Source organism: Camarhynchus parvulus, chromosome 17, assembly GCF_901933205.1.
Source record: "Camarhynchus parvulus chromosome 17, STF_HiC, whole genome shotgun sequence".
In the NCBI taxonomy this organism is placed as follows: Eukaryota; Metazoa; Chordata; class Aves; order Passeriformes; family Thraupidae; genus Camarhynchus; species Camarhynchus parvulus.
In genome coordinates this window covers 1,962,206-1,981,774 of record NC_044587.1, presented here as the reverse complement: position 1 = coordinate 1,981,774, position 19,569 = coordinate 1,962,206, and the positions used below count along the sequence as shown (strand labels likewise).

Sequence of the window (19,569 nt, the reverse complement as noted above, 5' to 3'; positions counted from 1 at the left end):
TTCACTGGGAACAGACACACCCAGCCCTGCTTCCCTACGAGAGCAGCTCTGGGAGCCACTGGCAGATTCCTCTGGGAAAGGCCCAGGGTGAAGGCTGAGCACAAATCCCAGCACTCCAAGGAGCTCTCTCCCCTCAGGTCCCACCCTCAGCACAGAGGGCCAGAGCAAGTCACACACAGCAGGGACGTTTATCTAGATACAGGTACTTTATTTACAAATATTTAGATTAATAGCATTGTTACATCAAATGAGGAGTACAGCAGTCCAAACAGATCCTTTCTGTGACAGAAACAATAAGACCTACTGTAACTTACTCTGGGAGTACAGGTATTGCACCTCAACAAGCTGTAGTCATTACAACACTGACTTCACATCAGCAGCAGGTCGTGGTCCCTGGGCAAACCCTGGTGCAGCCTTGGGTTAAGCAGGATGCAGGAGCTGGAGATCTTGAACATACCCATCTACTGAGGAACAGGAGTTAAAAAAGGACTAACCAGACAAACAAAGGGACAGCACACAAGTTACCCAAATCCTATTGTCTGCACATTCCAGTTTTGGCTTTTATTTAACATTGACTGTACAATACTCTGGTACCAGTGGTTACTTACAAGTCTGAACATTGTAGAGTTTTAGTGTCTAGAGAGGGATTTTCAGACTACTTTGTATTTGAAACACTGCAGTAAGCCTGAAGTGGTACACTGGATTGTGGTTAAGCACCTACCCCCTTCCATTTTAAAACCTTGTGATGTTTTCCAAGTGAAGCTGCACAAGGAGCCTCAGTAAAACCCCACATGAGTGCAGCAACACCCCCCCAGGCAGGGTCACCACGTGACACCCCCTCACACACAGGCCAGGCTGTGGCACCCCAGGAAGGATGTACTTGAAAGCTTGAAGCAAAACCCTTAAAAAAGACCCCTCACACAGCACTGTTAAAAAATACAAGAGTAGTTAAAAATCCCTAGAGAGCACACGTTGTTCCAACTGTCCAGTTCAGCCTCTGCCCAGTCCCAAAGTTACAGGTACAAAAGCGGGAGGTGTGCGAGAGCCCGGCCACGGCTGAAGCCCGAGAATGCCAAAGAGAAGCAGGCAGAGCACTGCCGAGTGCAGAGGGGAGCATTGCACAGTGCAGAATGAGAGCCACACCCCACTAGTGTTAATGTCTGTGTCCCCAGCACCATGGGGACCCTGCAAGTGACACCCAGCAGCTGCAGCCCCAGCTGGGCTGTGCTGCCACGGGGGCGCAGAGAGCTCAGACTGTACAAACGGGGGGTTCTTACACACTGCTCTAATGCCAGGCATCATTTTCTTCATTAAAATCATATACACAGGATGTATTTAACTGTTAGCTCAGTTCCTTCAAATTTTATACATATTTACGTTCTGTTAACAAAGGTAAAGGATAAAAGTGGCAAAAGAATGACGTAAAGCTATTGAGCACAAGAATGAACAGATCGCTTCCCTGCGCCACCCCGACCCCAGCACATCCCACAGGGAATTCTTCCAACAAAAGCACATCATTACAGAGCCCCTCGCTACCATCAGAAGTCATTTCACAGCAAAAACTTATCCTTTACTACTGACAGCTTGAACAGTTAGAGGTGGGGAAGAAAGGCCAAAGAACCATAAAATAAACCATACAAGACAAAGCCCTGCAAAAGTGTAAAATCAGGAGTCCAGCATCAGTGCTCAGTTTAAATTATGTATCGGTGACACTATCACAAGGACAATCAAGGAAAAAAAAACTTCTAGATTTACCATGCAGGAGAGGTTTTATTACTCTACTTGCCTTTGATAACCTGATTACATCTAAAGTTGTTTAGCAGTTTAGTACTGTGTTAAACTTGTCTCAGAGTTTTAATTAAACCCAGTAAGATGTACAGAAGATGGGGAAGCGGTCAAAAGCACCACTCCCTAGAGCCAGAGGTGAGGGGTCAGGAGGAGCCACGGAGGGGTCACTAGCAGCCACAGCCTTCTCTCTGGGGCTGGGGTTCACTCGTTAGCCGCCCCCCCTGCGGGGCTGACGGTTTGTGCTGTACGCCCGACTCGGCCGCGTTCAGGTCCAGGCTTCCGTCTTGGATGTTCTGGTAGATTTTCTTGGCAGCCTCCAGGAACGCATCCTCCACGTTCTCTCCACTGCAAGAGAGCAGCAGGAGTTACTGGGGCTGCAGTGCTGCTTCCAGAGGGATTTGGGCAGGCACTGTGCCCTCCTCCTCAGCCCAACAGCCCAGCCCTGGCACAGGGCAAGCCCTCCCTGGCCTCACACCCCTATCAGGACCAGCAGGAATAAAGAATTTGTGCCAAAGAACTGAGGAGCAAAAATAAGCCAAGGCATCAAGCCACGTGCACAGGACAGTTCTGAGAGACTTAAAGCCAAGGGAGCCACTATGGATCAGAACCTCTTTTTGTTACAAAGTTCTGTTCTGACAGGTGCCAGTGGGAGCCACATTTCCTGGTGGCCCTGGGGATCCCCCAGTGACACAGCCAGCCCCAAGCGTGGCACAGCAATTCTTCAGTTACTGGAGGGGCTGGTCATTGCCTACAGACCAAACTTGCAGCTCTGAACAGCCAGGGGAAGGAACCCTTTACACACCGAACACATTCCACACTTAAATAAGGCCTGAAATCCAAATCAGCTCATTTGAATTCAACCAGTCTTTGCCTGAAATGCAGCCAGAGCTCTCAGTTCCAAGTTACTTTCAAGACACGACAAACAGACCAATGTGAACATCACCAAAGCCAAAAGTCACTTACGTTTTTGCACTTGCTTCAAGGAACAATAAACCTGTTCAGAGACAGAGGTTTAACAGTCAGTGCACAACACACCTCAGAGAGCCCAAAGTCAGACACACCACGACCTTCCCATTACTTGCAAGACACTATTTTAGCTTTTGTGACTATGTTAAGGCATCAACACAAGCTGATTTCTAGAACTACACACAGTTACCAGACTGCCTGAGGCACAGCAGGAGTTTGTACATACAATTCCATCACTCTGGAAGTGTAAGCTTGCAGCTATCAATGCTGAGGATTCACTTTAACATCACTACCTTGTAGGAAAGTACCAGCTCAAGAGAAAAAAAACACACCATTTTCTTCAGCAAATTGTTTGGCTTCTTCATATGTAACATCCCTCTGTGCTTCCAGGTCTGCTTTGTTTCCTATGAGGATTATCACCTGGGTCAGGAGAGAAAAAGTTAGTCTAGGAAAAAGCTTAAGAGCCTTTTCACTGCCACCTTCATTATTAAAGAGACTTTTTAAAAACCCAAAAGGAAATAGGCAGAGCAGATTATCTACAGAAGCCTTCAGGAGAACTCTGCTCTAGCATTCCCCACTCTGGGAAAGCAGGAACAGCATCTCCAGCTGTCACTTTCCAAGGCTTGAGGGTGTTCTCATGAGATGAGGTCCTAAAAAGCTGCTCTTTACTCATGTGAGCTGTACCTTGAGCCACTTCTGGTATTTGCTTAATCACCAGACAGAATCGACAGAAACTTTAGTTTTCTCATCAGTTTGGTGCTAAAGTATTTTAGAGGCATTCAGGAACAGGCTGAAGAACAACAGCTCTGTGGTATGGGCAGAGAGACCCAGAAGGATCTTCCTCCACAAAACCTGGTCAGCTTTTGCTGGAGATCCAATTTACATTCCAGCCTAAGGACAGCATTCACCTCATTACTGACACAAAGCAAGGAGGAATAACACAATCAAGGCTGGTGCAGATTTCATCCCAGTTTTGTCTCCAACTGCTTCAACCAGACCCTGAAAGGTGAGTGGCACAAGAAGACTTAGAGGAAGCCCTTTTGCTGCAGCTGCAGTAGGGAAGTGAATCACTGCACTCTGCAAGTGGGGACAGGAGCAGTGCAGAAAACACAGGCAGCTCTTGCAGAGACCACTGCAGTGCTTTGGTCTGAGCCTCCCACCACTTCCTCAGGGAGAAGCAATCTTGCTTTTAAGCTAAATGAAGTCCAACTTACAGTATTTGGATTGGTGAGGTTCCTTGCATCTGTCAGCCAGCTGCTTAAGTGATTATATGTACTTCTTCTGCAAAGAATCAAGAGGACACTTTTAGCCTTTTATAAAATATTTAGGTGCCAACAGCACAGTCAGCATCAAAACACAGCAACATCCATCATCCCTGCTCTTCTCCCCACCTCAAGACAGACAAAACAGCAGCAGTGTGGACTCAGACCACAAATTCAAGTCAACTTTAAACCCTTGGAGCAGCTCTTACACTGCCAGTGGAAAGCCAGACCAGTCCCCACTGCTAACCACGTTCTGCACACAGACCAGGCTGGTGCTGTTTTCAATAGAACGTGTTAAAGGTTTCCTGTCAAATACTCTTACAGAACACAGTGCAGCAGAACAGCACTTCAGTAACAAACTGCACAAGGTCATGTTTTAATCAAGATTTACACAAACAGGAAATACACCTACATATGCAGGAAAAAACAAAGAGGTGCCTGAAGAGTATCAAGAACAGCCCCAGAGGAAGATGAGAGATGTGTGAAAGCAGAAGTATTTCATGTTGCATCTGATGCACTATTGTTTGAGCAGCATCTTTAGCTGTCAGCTCTAGAGGAAGGCAGGGCAGGGTGGCTGCTGTGCAGTGCCAGGCTGCCAGGGAGGAAGCTCAGGTCAGGCTGAGGCCAGGCTCTCTCCCCACACACCACGGGCAGCTCTGCACGTTCACTGTGGCTCTGCTGGGCCCCTGAGGACGCCCCTGCAGGTGAGCAGCACTGCCAGGCCCTCCACAGCAGCAACAGCTACCTGCTGAACAGCAGATTCCACAGGCAGAGCCAGTTCTTTTAAACACTTCAACACATGGGCAGTCACAGCCTGAAATGCAAACTCCTCAGGCTCATCAGCTGTGTGATTTTCCAAGAAAAGCTGCTCTCATCACTCCCTGTGCCTCATCTGCAGCTCTTTAACCACTGGGGTGTTTAGGTAAGGTGTGGCAGGCAGGATGCTGCACAGCCAGACACACACACAGCCTCTGAGCCAAGGGACAGACAGACAGACAGCACCTACAGGGCTGTACGTCCCAACCTCAGCAGCACAGCCAGAGCTCTGCTGCCCTTACCTGGTGATGTCGTAGACCATGAGAGCTCCTGCTGCTCCTCTGTAGTAGCTTCGTGTGACAGCCCTGAATCTCTCTTGTCCTGCTGTATCCCAGATCTGTAGTTTAATTTTTTGGCCACTAACTTCAATTATTCTTGTGCCAAATTCAACACCAATTGTGTGGGGACAGTCTGCCATAACTGTCATGAAAAATAAGAGCAAAGATCAGATCTTCCTAGGACAAGGTTTCCTTGCTGCAAAAATATTACTATCACAAGTTTTCAGTTATCTTTACTTGATTTTCAATCTCTAAAAAAGCATTTTTACAGCTACAGTTCCCAAACTGCATCACTTAACCAGAAACAAAATGCTCCATTTCCTGAGCTGCTGTTAGTTTTAAGAACAGTTATAAAATTCCTTGCCTTCTCTGCTGCTCTTTGGCCATACATATCAGAAGGTACCAAGTCAGCTGACTCCCAGTCTATCCTTGCAGAAGGTTAACTATTTTAATGCAGTAGGAAAAGATAATTTTTAGGGAATTACCAAGAAAGATACAGTTAAAAAGTCTGTCACATTTTCAAAAACAAACACCCAAGTTGGTTCAGACAGGGCAATAGCATGATTGTCCAAGAAAATGCCAGTTTCATAAGCAGCTACAAACACACCAAATCAAATCCAAAAAGGCATCTTTCTAGTTATGATAAACTCCTGTTAATAAGCTCATCTTTGAGGAAGATCAAGAAAACACAGGAAGAGGAGCTACTGAGGCTACCTAGAATTAGGGGCAGAGGTGTTTGGCACGTCAGTTTGGTTGTACTGCTTTGGCTTGGTGCTGACACAACTTTCTCCTCATGGACAGTGTGACCATGTGCAAAATGCCTTTTAAATAACTGGCTGATAGTGCATTTTCATTAAAAACAACAGTCAGAAGTTCCTGTTTCTAGTGGAAAACAAATATTTAAACTGCAGCTCCTACCCACTTGTTACCTCATCTCAAGCAGCACATGGTGATGCCCGTACTGAGCAATAGCTCCAGACTTACTCACTGAGTGAGGCAACAGCTGCTGCAAAGCCCAGTGCAACACACACCAGCAGGAACTGAACCTGATTCTTAATTAGTGATGATAAAACATGAGAAAATGTTTCATCTGAGAGAGACTGCAGCAAGCCCTAAACACCATCACCCAGGGCAGGCCAAGTGTCCTGCAGGGCTGCTTAGGCTGCAAACCAGAACTCTAAGGAAAATTTTTTTTCTTCCTTTTGAACTCCTTAACAGCACTAAAAACTCCAACTGCTTGTGATCAAGCTACACCAATACTGAAAACATGCAAAGCTCAGACACAAAACTTCTCTTTGTCCATATCAAAATCCACAGAAAAGCTGTAAAATCAGATCCAGTCCTCCCACTCCTCACAGGCAGGATTGGCTGGAGCAGGTTTTGCCATAACTACATCAATATTTGTTTCTGCATCTGCTGAACTCAAACCAGAAATGTGACCCAGTACAATCCAAGCTCATAGAGAGTAAGACAGACCAAACTGAGCTCATGCATGATGGAAACAGGCAGGGAAAAGGGATGAAAATGCCACTTAGAATAAATATCATGAACTGAAATACTCACACTTCTTTTCTGTGAATTGATGAAGCAAACAGGACTTTCCTACACCCATGTCCCCTGTTGCAGAAAGAATAGTTAAATCATTGTTGCAACAAGCACATTTTCTTCCTCCCACACAACAAATGGTACAGAGACATTCATTTCTCAGGTCAGATGGGCAGTGTTCTATCCCTGGCTATAGCCTTGAATTTATCAACTTGCCACTAAAGCTTTGGCTACAGATACAGCTTGCAAGCAAGAGCAGATCACTCATGAAATAGTTAATTTGTATTACTGATTTTATAATTGTATTTCACAAGGTTATAAAAAGTACAGCTGAAGAAACTGAAATGTAAAATATACTTGATGTTTGCTCCTGTCTTACTGTGGTGAGAACATCAAAATACTGACAACCATCCAGAACACCTCAAGAAATTGCTTTATTTCCACTGATCCTCTTGCACAATGCCAAGAGTGAGACACAGCAAGATCTTTTAAGAACCAACTTTTCCACAGGCTGAGGCTGTCACAGCAGCCTGACTTACAAACCTGCAGATCATTTACACCTACACAAGATCATTAACAATTAAACAATTAACAGTAAGACCAGTTCTTCCAGGACAGCAATAAATGCAATCCCTTAGAGTCCCTGACTAAGCAGCCAAGGAAGCTGCAGCTAAAAGCAACATTTAAACACAAAAATACAGCCTGACAGAGGTTTATGAGCCTCATGCAATGGTTTCCAATCAGCACTCATGCCTTCAACATAAATTCTAAAACCTTTGAGATTAATGATGCAAAATGCTCCAGTAAATGCTGAAGCTGTAGAGAAGTGTGGTGACCTGTGGGGACTGAGGTGGGACAAGCACAGACTGAAAGCAGCCTGGCACAGCCACAGGCTCCTCATGTACCCACACAGAGCATCCACAGGTGTGAGCCCACTGGTACTTACCAATAATGATGTACTTAAAGATGTAGGAATAGTTGTAAGGTGCAGTTGCCATTGTGGCACTAAAATAAAAAAAAGAGAACACGTCAGAACCGATACTTGTTCTCTCAAGGTGACCCACATCATCCAGTTTAGTTCATATAAACACAAAAAATCCTCTTCCTCTCTCCCCCAGCCACCCTTTCATTCACAGTTCAAATCTGTGTAGCTCCCCAGTGTCACTGAATGAGTGGCACAGCCAGCAAAGTTCCCACATTGCTTGCTCTGAGCCCGTCAGCAAGGTCTCCAAGTAGAAACACAGATTATCAATTTTATCCAGAAGGACTTAAAGCTGCTGAAAAGCTCCGTCCCTCCTTGCTCTGCACAGTCACTGCCAGACCAGCACTCACCCGTCAAAGAGCTGATGGATCAACCCAAAATAAAATCTGACTCCAGCACAAAACCTGGAGAGATTTAACAAAACCAGCAAGTTGGAACTATTACCTCACACTTTTAAGACTTGCAACAGAAGAAAGGAAGCAATGCAGCTTGCAGCAAACAGCTAAGATTTAAAAGAATGCTGTAGTAGCCTTAACTGGGGCCTGGGGAGCTGCCTGTCCATGTCAGAAAAGCGCTGCAAGCCACAAATCAGATGTTCAGGAAGTTGGTTAACATCTCTGTGGCTTTGTCAGCACAGCAGTGCTACAGCCAGGCTGCTGAGCAGTTTCTCTCTTTTAACAGGCAGTCAAAATACTTCTAACATTCCAGAATTTTCCTAAATGTCGAGGGAATTAGAACTGGCTTCGGCTGTTTAAATCTGCAAGGAGTGAAAGCTGACTTGCTAACTAACACATCAGTTAGCCAGGATTACACATCTGTAAAAGCCAGATGTTGCCAGGTAACATTAAAGATGGGAAATGCCTGGTTTGGTCCCAGGCTTTAAGTTAAACTGGATCCACTGATCAGTTAAGCAAGTGGAAAATTTCTAGCAGGAATTCAGCACTTCCCTTGCTGCTCCTGCAGGGCAGATAGCCAGCCATTACAAACACATGGTACTCCTTACAAGGAACACTGCTGGAGCCTAGAAAGATTTTCATTAGGTCATGTGTCATTCACATGACAAATGAAACCAATACTGGAAAGAAATACAGAGGAAAGCTTCCAGGCCTGGGACTTTCTCAAAAGCAAAGCACCGTTCCTTGCACCACAATTAATCCCTCTCAACAAACTGCAGTTGTAAGAAAGATGAACAAATCTCATTCCCAGCTCAGAGCCAGCAGCCTCTGCTTCCCAGCACTGAGATTTGAGGCAAACATGCTTATCTAGACCTGGGAGGGGAACAACTCCCAGAGCAGCTCAGAGGGTTTGCTGAGTGCCAGGCAGTGCACCTTGTCTCCCCTCCACGCCTGGCTCAGGAGATGGAAACACTCCTGGGTCCTTCTGTCCCAGGCAGAACACAAAGCATCTCTGCTAAATCCAACAGAGACACACACTATTCTACTGAACCAAGTTTATTCCAAGATAGGAAATAAACTGACAATTTTGGACACTAATTTAGCAAGCAAGCCAGCAGCTTTATTGCTTTATTTCCTGGAAGATTCCAGAATTACAGTACCAGCTTCAACACGTGAATGGTTATTTTCAACAGCAGTAAATAAAGACAAGTCACTGCTCCATATTGAGTTCCAAAGGAATGTGTCACTGTGGAAACATCCAGTCCTTCAAGTTTCCTGAACATCTTCACACATTATGTTCTCTTTCTTCCCCGGCATGTCCCAGCACAGTAAACTGGGCACACAAAGCACATGTTCCTGCAGGACCCTTCACCTGCCACCTCCTTCCTGGGCAGGGCAGGAGCACCACGCTCACAGCTCAGCTCCAGGGCCAAACTGGGGCTCCTTGAGGTAACTGGAAGTACAAAAGAAAGCTTGAACAAACTGATTTATACATGCAAGTACTTCAGGAGGAGGGCAGGAACTGCCCTGTTTTCCACAAAAACCAGCTGGGTGTTACAGCCACAAGACACCAAGAGCAGCACTATGCACCACAGATCTCCTGTGCATTCTGAGGATGGAAATATCCACTGACTGATGCTGTTAACAACCCCAACCAAACCAACAGCACCATGAACTCCAAGACAGGGAACCAAGCACCTGTGTGGCTATGAAATCTGCAGAAGCCTGCATGCCCTCTCCTCTTCCCAAGAGCAGGAGGCCAAGGAGTGCCAAGTACTCCAAACACAGGGAAGTTTCATGTTTCTGAGCACATGACTTCAGGATATCACTGTGTGGTAAACAATGTTGAACTGCTCTGCTGTTCCAACCAGGAGGGAAATGCATCCTGCAATCCAAGTCTGGAAAGTGAGGAGGACTTTTTTTAAAGCATGGACAAACTTGGAACTCTGTGCAGTCTCTGTCACAAACTGAATTTGAAGCAAGTCTCAACTAGATCTTCATTGCTAAATATACAGCTCTGTTTGTCAGGCTGTTTCTGCTTGCTGAGCTATGATCATTTTCAGCATGCCCTCTAAGTTAAAAAGTCTTAACTATGCTATTTCAATACAAAAAACTACTGGTATTACATTTATTCCAAGGGTCACATTACAGAAAAGATTCTGAAATACTCCAAACCATTAGTAAAGGTCAGGAATATTTTCTGGAGAACAGATGATTCCTTTAAATAAAAAATCAAGTAAAAACCCAAGCAATACTAAAACAACCAAATAAACTTTTAAACACTCAAATTCCAATAAGGATTAGCAGGAATTCAAACTGTACTCAGATCTTGGAATAGAAGTGATATTCCACAAGGACTCTGCGCTGAAGGAGAAAACAAAAACTGCAACCAACTAAACACAGAAATCCTGCTGAGAATTCAGCCTTGGAAAACTGACCACCTCAGCATTTAGTGCAGACGAAAGAAGGAAGTCCAGACAAGAACAGGGCACAAGAGGGGTCAGTGAATTCTAAACTATCAGCTACATGTCAATGCAAGGGGCTGATGCCTTGAGAGGAATCACCCATGTGCAGGAACTGGAGTTCTGCCTCCACCCTCTCTGCTCCAGACACGTGAAGCTCAATGATTCCAACAGGGGGATGGGGCTTTCTTTCCTCTTGGGAGAGCAAGAACTGCAGGGCTGAGAAAGCTGCACAAAAATATCCAGAGCTCAGCCTCAGCCATGCTGGCACTGTGACATCAAAGTTAACCAGCCATGAGTTTACTGTTAACAGAAAGCAGAAGTTTAGTCTGGGAGCTTCTGGGCAAGGCTGCCAGCTCGGTGCTGGCTCCCTGCTCCAGGTAAGGCTGCCCTGGAGCCCAGAGCTTTAGTGCAGGATGGCCACTGGCCAGAGGATCTCACCAAGCACAGATTTATGCTCATTTGAAAGCCTATACAATTCATTTCTGTTTTACATTACAGTTGGAAATTTTGCAGCGAGCAGTGTCACCAAATCCATTTCCCATATATCAACTTCTTCTTACAGGTTTTTTTTTTAAATAACATTAAAGATGACCTTTAATAAGACACCAGTACATCTACATCTCCTCCTCTAATCAACAAGCAGCACACAGATATTTAGAAATCTCACCGAAGCCTTATTTCAAGTATCAGCTACATCTGTACTTCCTGAGGTAAGACTGTTCGGGGCACATTGCTGTAACATTCTTTATCACAGTAACATAACTGCAAATATCAGATTCATACCAGCCTCTGTGAGACCTGTGCAGTTCCTTCCAGCTCAAGGACACAGCTTTAACTCTTCACTGGGTATCATTTGCATGGAGAAATTTGGTATCTTTATGCTCAAAAAAAAGCAGGTGTGTTATGCAAGGAGACCAAAACCTGCATGCAGAGGGTTTATGAGACACTGCTGTGGTTCACACCATCAGCTGATGGATGGTCCATGTGCAGGGATGAGAGCTGGGGGAAAAACCACCATCTTCAAACTCAGCACTGCCCAGCTGCTACTGGATCCCTGCAGAGCACAGCACTCTGAGCCAGGGAAGCACTGGGTAGTTACTGTGAAGCAAAAGGTATTTTGTGGTCTATCTGGGCAGCCAGGTGTTCTGTGCATCATCCTCCAAGGATGTGCAGCAGGAAAAGCTCTCACAGTTGAAGCTGCAGATTACTTGGATGTTAATTAACAGACAACAGTAAGATTGATAAGGGGGGGGAGCTGGAGAGGGGTAGAATTGTTTCATTTCACAATTGCACCTTTCCCCTGATAAGGACTTTTGTCAAGCACAGAACAATGTGGTTCAACTGGTACCTCATTCAGCAGGCTGCTAGAAAGAGTCAGTGAGTGCTTCAGTGATGGTCACCTGTCAGATCACAGCACACTGAAGGTAACAACAGCTCTGTTATCAATTAAAAATGTTATCAAGCACTGAATTCCTATAGGTCTGTTGGCCACAGCAAGCTATGAGGTCTGCTACAATTAAATTCCACTGTGGTTCTCTGGCTTTCACACACCAAGGACATCCAGGTCTTCCTGAACCACATCAACACCTCAGCCCTCTTTAAGATGATGCTCTGCAGCCACCCTGCTCTGCTTATTTATTCATTTTTGCAGGTTTGGCTTTACAAAGCCCTGCTGAGCCTGGTCCCTGAGGAGCCTCAGAGCCTGCTGCAGCCTTCACACCTGTGTGACACCATCACTTGTTGCTGGCCAGCTCCTTACTCATCCCTCAGCTCCTCCAGAGCCATCCTCCCCTGCTTCCCCCTTTGGATTTCACCAAAGCATCCAATGAGCACAAGACAGGAAATCTGGCTGAGGTGATCTCTGTTCACCAGCAGCCTCTGGGAGCTGCTGCCAGGATCACTTTGCATTTCCCCACTGTTCCCACCTCTGGTTACTCTTTCCCTGACAGCACAGGAGGCCTGCAGGCTCTGGGGCTCAGACTGCAGCCCTGCAGAGCCCCTTCCAGGCTATTCTTAAAGAAATGCATTTGATATGTTCCCCAATCATGTCAAACACCTTCACCGAGCCTGAGGCCTAGGAGGTTTTTCTAAAGGCCTTCACTTCTCCTTCCACCAGAACTTCATTTTTTTTTTTAAATCAAAGCTACATAACACACTACCTTCACTTTCTGACTTTCCTCACCAGCTCTCCAGTCACACCCACCTTGTCCTGGTTGTCCTTCTACTGGTTTCACATCCTGCCTCATTAAGTTACTCCATTTTGCTTCCTAAACTTCCTGCATGTATATGTGTACACCTCAATTCTCCCTAGCCACACCCCAGCAGCAGAGCTCAACTAATCAATGCCTGCCTGTCCTCATCAGCTCCAGCACCTTCTGCCCTCAGCCACCCTTTATCCACTTGTATCTCCTCACTTCTCCTGCTCTCCTCTTCCTACAGAACACTCCAACCTGTTGTGTGTCTGCTCACAGCAGGAGAACCAAGGTCCAGAGATCTCAGCTAAGTGTGGGACAGAATATACAAAACCAGAAGAGTTTTCTGTCATTCCAACAAATCAGAACACTCTGGAGTCCCCACCTAGGGAAACACAAGTCACAGACGTTTTAGGTAAATATTAACTGAGATCCACCTCCTGTTTCAGGAAGATTCAGCAAAATGAGAATCAATCTTAACCAGGTTTCATTAGATGCCCAGGAGTGAGCAGGTAATTTTAAAGTATTATTTACATTTTACATCCCAGTACCTCCAGTAGAACAGGTTTGTTTCCAAACTGCTGCCCTTCATAAGAACTCCTCATTTTTTTGTTACTCACAAAATGGAAAAGAGGAACTTCTTCCTTCCACTCAGACTTACGACATTTTCAAATCCCTACAGGAAGCTAGCAAATTCCTTTATAAACCAGATTAAATTGTGACATTTAGTAATTAAATTCCCCAAGGTTTTTTCCTGCCATTAGCAAGTACTGCCCAAGCACAAGGGCCCCTCAGTCCAAACCATGACAGGAATCAATCCCAGGCAATCCATTCCACAGGATAACATCTGTAAAAGATGTGGTGACTTGGGGCTTGATATGGTTTAGGATACAGCCAACCCGAGTGAATCCTGCTCACTAAGGGCCTCTGAAAAACATCCCAACACAGATCTACCCCGTCTCAAAGCAAATGCCACAGCGAGTAAACCTCCAGAGCCACTGGCAGGGCCACTCCAGTGCAGACCCCCACCTCTGCCTGGCTTTAGTGCAAGGATAACTCAGAACAACTCCAATTCAACACAAAGCCACCAAGAGGTGTTGCAGATACTTGGTGTGCTGCAAACAGGCAATAAACAATTAGGAGAAAGAAAAGAATTTCACTCTGTTTAGCTTAAATAAGCTCTGACAAAAAACCCAGTCTAGAATACTTTCGCTGCTTTCTCAAATAGGAAGTGGCTTTTCCCTCAACCCTCAAAGTTATTTTTCTGTCAAAGTTCATGACGGCACAGGTCAATATAACAATTAAAAGTAGAGATAACGCTGCACATCAGCCACATATACGATACAATATACACATACACACCCTACGTGCAACTGCAACAGCTCTTAAGGGGGAGATACAGAAACACACACATAAAAATATCGCCTGTGGCCGGGTGTTGGCCGACTGTGCAGTGCCGAGGAGCGGAGGGAGGCGGCGGTGACACAGAGCACAGCGGCCTAGTCCTGCCCGCAGCCTCCCCCCGCCGGCCCGGCCGCCCCTTCCCCTCCCCGCCGGCCCCGGGGCCCGCCCGCAGCGCCCTGGGAGCCGCATGGCGCCCTGCGGGCCCGCCGTGCCGCGGCTCGGGGCGGCACCGGGCCGGGAGCGCGGCCGCCCGGGACCCGCCCCGCTCCGCCCGGCCCGGCGGAGCCTCGGCGCGGGGCCTGGCGCTGCAGGCCGGGCCGGGCCGGGTGGGCGGCGCTGGCAGCCCGCCGTACCTGTGCTCGGGGCTCAGGGAGCTGTGCAGCGCGGCTGTGCGGGCGGTGCCCGGTGCCCCGCGGGCTGTGTGGCTCGGCTCGGTCCGGGCTCGCTCCGCTGCCTCAGACGCGGCTCCGCTGCGCCCCCATCACCCCCGCAGCCAAGATGGCGGCGCCCCTCGCACGGGGTTTCCCCTCCCACTCTCGACGGGCGCCGGAGCCGCACAAAGAGTGGGCGCGAGAGCGCCGCGCCGCAGCCAATCACGGCGGCCGCTGCCCGGCGAGGCTCCGCCGCCCCCCGCCGGCGCGAGGGGCGGGGCCGGGCGGGGCGGAAGCGGCGCGCGCGGCGGGGCCGGGGCGGGGGCGGCGCGGGGCGGGGCCGGGCGGGAGCGCGCGCGCCCTCGGGCGGAGGAGCCGCGGCGGCGCCTCAGGGCGGAGCGCGGCCTCGGGCACCGCGGGAAATCCCGGATTTCCGCGCTGGTCTCCCGGAAAATCCCGGATTTCCGCGCTGTTCTCCTGGAAAATGGCACGGAAGCCAACAGTGACCCGCCCGGAAGCCCCGGCTCGCCGGGACGCGGTGCGAACGGGAGCAGCCCGGCTCGGCGCAGGTACGGGGCTGTAGCGGCGTCCGGCACCTCTGAGGGGCTCCAGAGCCCCCCGTGTGTCTCCAGTAACATCATCCGGTGTGTCCCGTGAAATGCTCCAAGGTGTTCATTTGGGCTTTGAATATTTTAAATCGGCTTTTTAAACACTCGTGGCATGCGATCCTAAAGACCTAAACCCACAACATACTGCCCAAATCTCAGAACTCACGGGATTCAAAAAATAAATCGGTGTTTCAGGACATGTAAAAATGTATCAATAAATTTCCCCAATAAGGATTTTATTTCAGTCCCACACATTATGGAAAGCGTCAGATTCTGCTGTGTGTCAGTGTCCAAGATTCCAATTGCAGCTTCCCCACTGCCATAACATTTCTGTGGAAGTGTTTTCCAGAATGGGCATTTTCCATCTCCATTACTGTGACATTACTAATTCTATTTCCATGTTGAGCAACACCCAGGGAATCCTCTGCTTTCCATGAATCAGCCACCCCCTAATTATTACTCAACCTCTACCAGGGAGAAGCTGCTTGGTGGATAACACTCCCTGTTACCTGGGCAGAAACCTCAGAGAGTGAAAAGCACTGGTGAAAAACAATTAGAATTCTTTTCCCCTATATCTACACACTAAATAAATAAATCTCTGAGCGATGAAAAGCAAAGATTCAAAAATTCAATTCAGTTCAATTGTATTTTTCAATAGAAAAATACAAAATCTGCTGGCAATGTAGTACAGATGTAGGACTCCCGTCAGTTACTGTCAGGGTTCTAACTTTGAAACAGACAACACTACAACGGAATCCTTTTCAAGTTTTGCGAAACCTTATATGGAGTGACTTTTACTAGGAAAATAGGTCAAAACAAGCCAGTGACAATAATTTCCACGAGAGGGAGTCTTTAAACGGAAAATGACCTGACTGTTGTGACACAGTTGCAGTCTGGTTTACTGGCTTGAAAAAAATACACTTCCCTGGTGCTGCCCCAAATATGAGTCTATTAACACAGACACTGTAATGAGAGGTTTTCAAATTCAGAATTGTTCAAATATCACACGCGAAAATACATCGAGGACTTCTCTATCTGTGTTTCAGTGTTGGCAGAGTCAGGCAGGCAGGGTGAGCTTCCCTGTTCTCACAAGATGGAATTGGTGACAGATAATTATTGCTGTTATCCATGGGAGGGTGGCAGTGGCTGATTGGAGCTGCAGCTTCTTTCCCAGGGGGATTCCAAGCAGCCCTTTCCCCCAGGCAGGCGCAGGCTCCCCGTGGATTTCCTCACCCTGCAGCTCTCCAGTCACACTCACAGGGTGCCACTTCCCCTGCAGTGCCCATGGAGACACCTCAGGATTACTCAACAACTCGGAAAATCACTGTGGTGGCTCAGTTCACTTTAATCTGGAGTCTGGCTTGTGGGGAATTTTAATTGTGAACAGAAATGAGAAGCAGTTATGGGTAGAATTACTTTTGTTTCTTACCTGCAACAAAATTAAAAGCCATTACCCAAATGTGAATAAGATTCAGCTTTTTAACTGAAATGCCCAAATATATTTTATGTAAAAGTGCTTCCTTTCTGAGATGATGTAAAAGGCAATACAGATTTGCTTCAAAGCTCCTGCTTTTGAATCATTTAATATGCTCTGCTCAAATATTCCTACAAAGTTTAAAGTTAACAGAAGCCATGAGCGAGGAGGATCGAGCAACAGCATCTGCATTTCTTTGGTTCTTTATTCTTGTGAGTGCTTGAAAGCCTGCAGCAGTTTTTCAACAACAGTTATTGAGAAAAGGCTGACTTCAGCCCATTCATTGTGAACATCTGGACAGAACCTAACAACAGTAATTAAAACCCACTAAATTGGTAACAATACCAAATTGCCAGGGATGGAATCCTCCTCTATGGCCCCACCCTTCCCTGTGGATTTCTGCTGGGTCAGTCCCCTCTTGAAGAGCCTTTTCCACGTGTCCCTTTCTGAGGCCTCTGTCAAGAGGGAGCAGCATCCAAATGTTCTGCTCACGTGAGCCTTGCTCGTGGGTTTATTTCTGTACCACAAACCCCAGGAAAAGTAAAGACTGAGTTAATGCAGTTGATAGAAGGTTTGAGGATTTTCATCTTTGCAAATAAATTACATAGAATGATCTGTAGGATCTGCTTCCTTCTTTAGAATGCATCCTTGTAAGAAACCTAAATATGATTAAATTACACATCAGCATTCATGAAGAGGATGGGATTGAATGGAATTTTTTATCTGCAACACTCTCTTTTCCCCGAGGAAAAGAGAGTGTCCAGCAGTAAGCAGGACAAATTGTCAGAATTTAAACTGTCAGGCCACAAATAGACAATAAAAAAGTAGCTAAAGTCAGGTTTGTCTGTCTGTCTTACTCCCCTGAACCTCAGCTTCATCTTCTGGCTTTGCTCAAGCTTCTCTAGACAGAGACAGAAGGGAGAACATGGGATTTTTCAGGAACTACTTTGAAATGCACTTCTGTGGGAGTTGATCACGTAACACTGGATTGGTCACAGATGACTAACTGGTCTTTACTTGTATTTTATTTTTGAGTTGCCCAGTTCTCCTTTCATCTCTTACCATTTCAGTTTTGTGGTGTCTGTAGAAATGTTCCTGTGGTCAAGGTTTTTTTTAGTTCCCTCTTTATCTTTTTTAGTTCCTTCATCTCACATAAAATAGGCAGCCCAAGCCCATTGGCACTTCTACAAACCTCAAAGCTCCAAATTAAACTGATTAATGATAGAAGAACATTTGGGCCAATGGTAATTCTGGTGTCAGTAGATGCAGCTCAGCTGGATTCTCTCTGTCAATATTTTGTGGGAATGGCAGTATGGAATGGAAGTGGACCCCTTTCCACAGGAACTTTAATATTGATATGGAGAAATACTTCCAAATACTCACAGCAGTGAGCCCACTTGATGGGTCAGTGCTCACCATGACTCCTTTGTCCTGACTGAAGATAAATCTGAGCTTTGCTGACTTCATTTGACTTATTTTGGAGTTCACCTTTCAACTCTGATGCCTTGAGCATAATCCTCAAGCATTCATACTTCGATGTGCCCTTAGCAAGTAGCTTATATTTTAGCACAAAACCAGTTGTAGAAATGCCTGCAAAATAGCAGCATCTGCTTTTCAAAGGCATGCAAGTGCTGTGGTTTCCTGGCTGACATGACAACATGCCCAGAGACCAGATCCTGACAGTGCTGAAAGACTTGGTGAGTCAATCATCTTGCACAAGGCAAGGATTGATCCACACAGAGCTGATTCTGGGCAGAAAGCAACCTCAGGAGCTGACAGGAACAGCCTCCAGGGGTTTGTGCCCCTCCTCAAGGCGTTTCCTTGCTGAAGGACTCTGCAGTGCCACAGCACAAGGCTCCCTGAAAACCTTTCTGCCCTCCTCATCAATCACAGCAGTTTCTGACATCAGGAGACTCTCTTGGTTCTGCTCTGAACCTCTGTGGTTCCACATCTCACTCTCTGCACTGAGACGTTGCTTCTTGGAAAGAAACTCCCTCAAATGGTTCAGCATGCCAAGGTCCCTCAACAGCACAAGTGTAGCTGCATTTCCAGCTGAATGGTGGAAAAGGGGACCTACAATTTCCATGGAAACATTACAATTTAACAGTACTTAAACTAAATGAACATAGTGTTTTTAAAAGGCTAAGTCATTTTGCATTAATCGTATTTGATGGGCAAGTCTTTTTGGTTTAGCTGTGTAATGATGTTACAAATGCATGATAGGATATGAACATGATGCAGAACATCAAGTAGATGAGTTATGGGAACAGAATCTGTGTGATTGTGCAGTGGCAGTGCCTCTTTGTAAAGGATCTTTCTGATTTAATGAAAGGTTTGCTCCTGCCTTGGTTATGCACAGTTCTTCCAGACTTCAGAATCAAAATGGCAGATGGTTCTTAGCCCACCTAAAATATTCTGGTTAATAATGTTCTCATACACAAAAGCATAACAAAAAACTTCTTCAGTTACAGCCATGACAGAGGAGAAATACCCACCACTGGCTTTATCAATAACCATGTCTTTGTTCCACACAATTCCAGCAGCAAGGGGAGGCATTGTTGGTGGCATAGAAACCTTTTTTGTGAGGACCCACTGCAGGGTGGCACTGTCTCGGTACAGTGCTCCTCTCAAGAGCACAAGGCAGTTCTCTGATTACATGATGGAGAGAGCAAAGAAAAACAACAGCTGTCTGTGGCCTGCCTGCCTGTCTTAGATTTACCACAACTCACTGGTAGTGCCGAGGAAAAACTCCATAAGAAATGCAAGTTAGAAATTTCTGTTGTTTGAGTGCCTTTGGAGATGTCTGACTCGCTCTCAGATGTGCTGTTACATACAATGTTTCACAAAAAACGCTCCCTGGTAAATTGCTCTGAAGGATGGTGTTCCTTTCTCCAACTTCAAACACAACCACCACGGGAGGGATGAGTGTGCTCTGTGTGACATTCCCAAGCTCATGAGCCATGAGGTCCACGTCTTCATGTGTGCTCTTAACGGTGTTCAAGTAATTTATTGTCACACCAAAC

The 19,569-nt window shown here is 46.5% G+C and overlaps 1 protein-coding gene across 1 annotated transcript; it reads right to left on the bottom strand.

Annotated features, from left to right (window-relative positions):
• Nucleotides 1-186: 186 nt before the first annotated feature.
• Nucleotides 187-14,629, bottom strand: RAB14 (RAB14, member RAS oncogene family). Its single transcript, XM_030961216.1, has 8 exons — nucleotides 14,447-14,629; nucleotides 7,602-7,660; nucleotides 6,674-6,727; nucleotides 5,075-5,252; nucleotides 3,969-4,035; nucleotides 3,087-3,174; nucleotides 2,752-2,782; nucleotides 187-2,133 (listed from the first exon to the last, which is right to left on the bottom strand). The coding sequence occupies exons 2-8, from the start codon at nucleotides 7,651-7,653 to the stop codon at nucleotides 1,956-1,958; spliced, it is 648 nt and encodes a 215-aa protein (XP_030817076.1). The 5' UTR covers nucleotides 7,654-7,660; nucleotides 14,447-14,629; the 3' UTR covers nucleotides 187-1,955.
• Between the last annotated feature and the right edge of the window lie 4,940 nt (nucleotides 14,630-19,569).

Coding starts and splice junctions, on each gene's coding strand:
- RAB14 (XM_030961216.1), bottom strand. CDS start 7,653: ATGGCAACTGCACCTTACAACTATTCCTACATCTTTAAGTACATCATT. Junction 6,728..7,601: donor CTTTAAGTACATCATTATTG/GTAAGTACCAGT, acceptor TTTCTGCAACAG/GGGACATGGGTGTAGGAAAG. Junction 5,253..6,673: donor TCAATTCACAGAAAAGAAGT/GTGAGTATTTCA, acceptor TTTTCATGACAG/TTATGGCAGACTGTCCCCAC.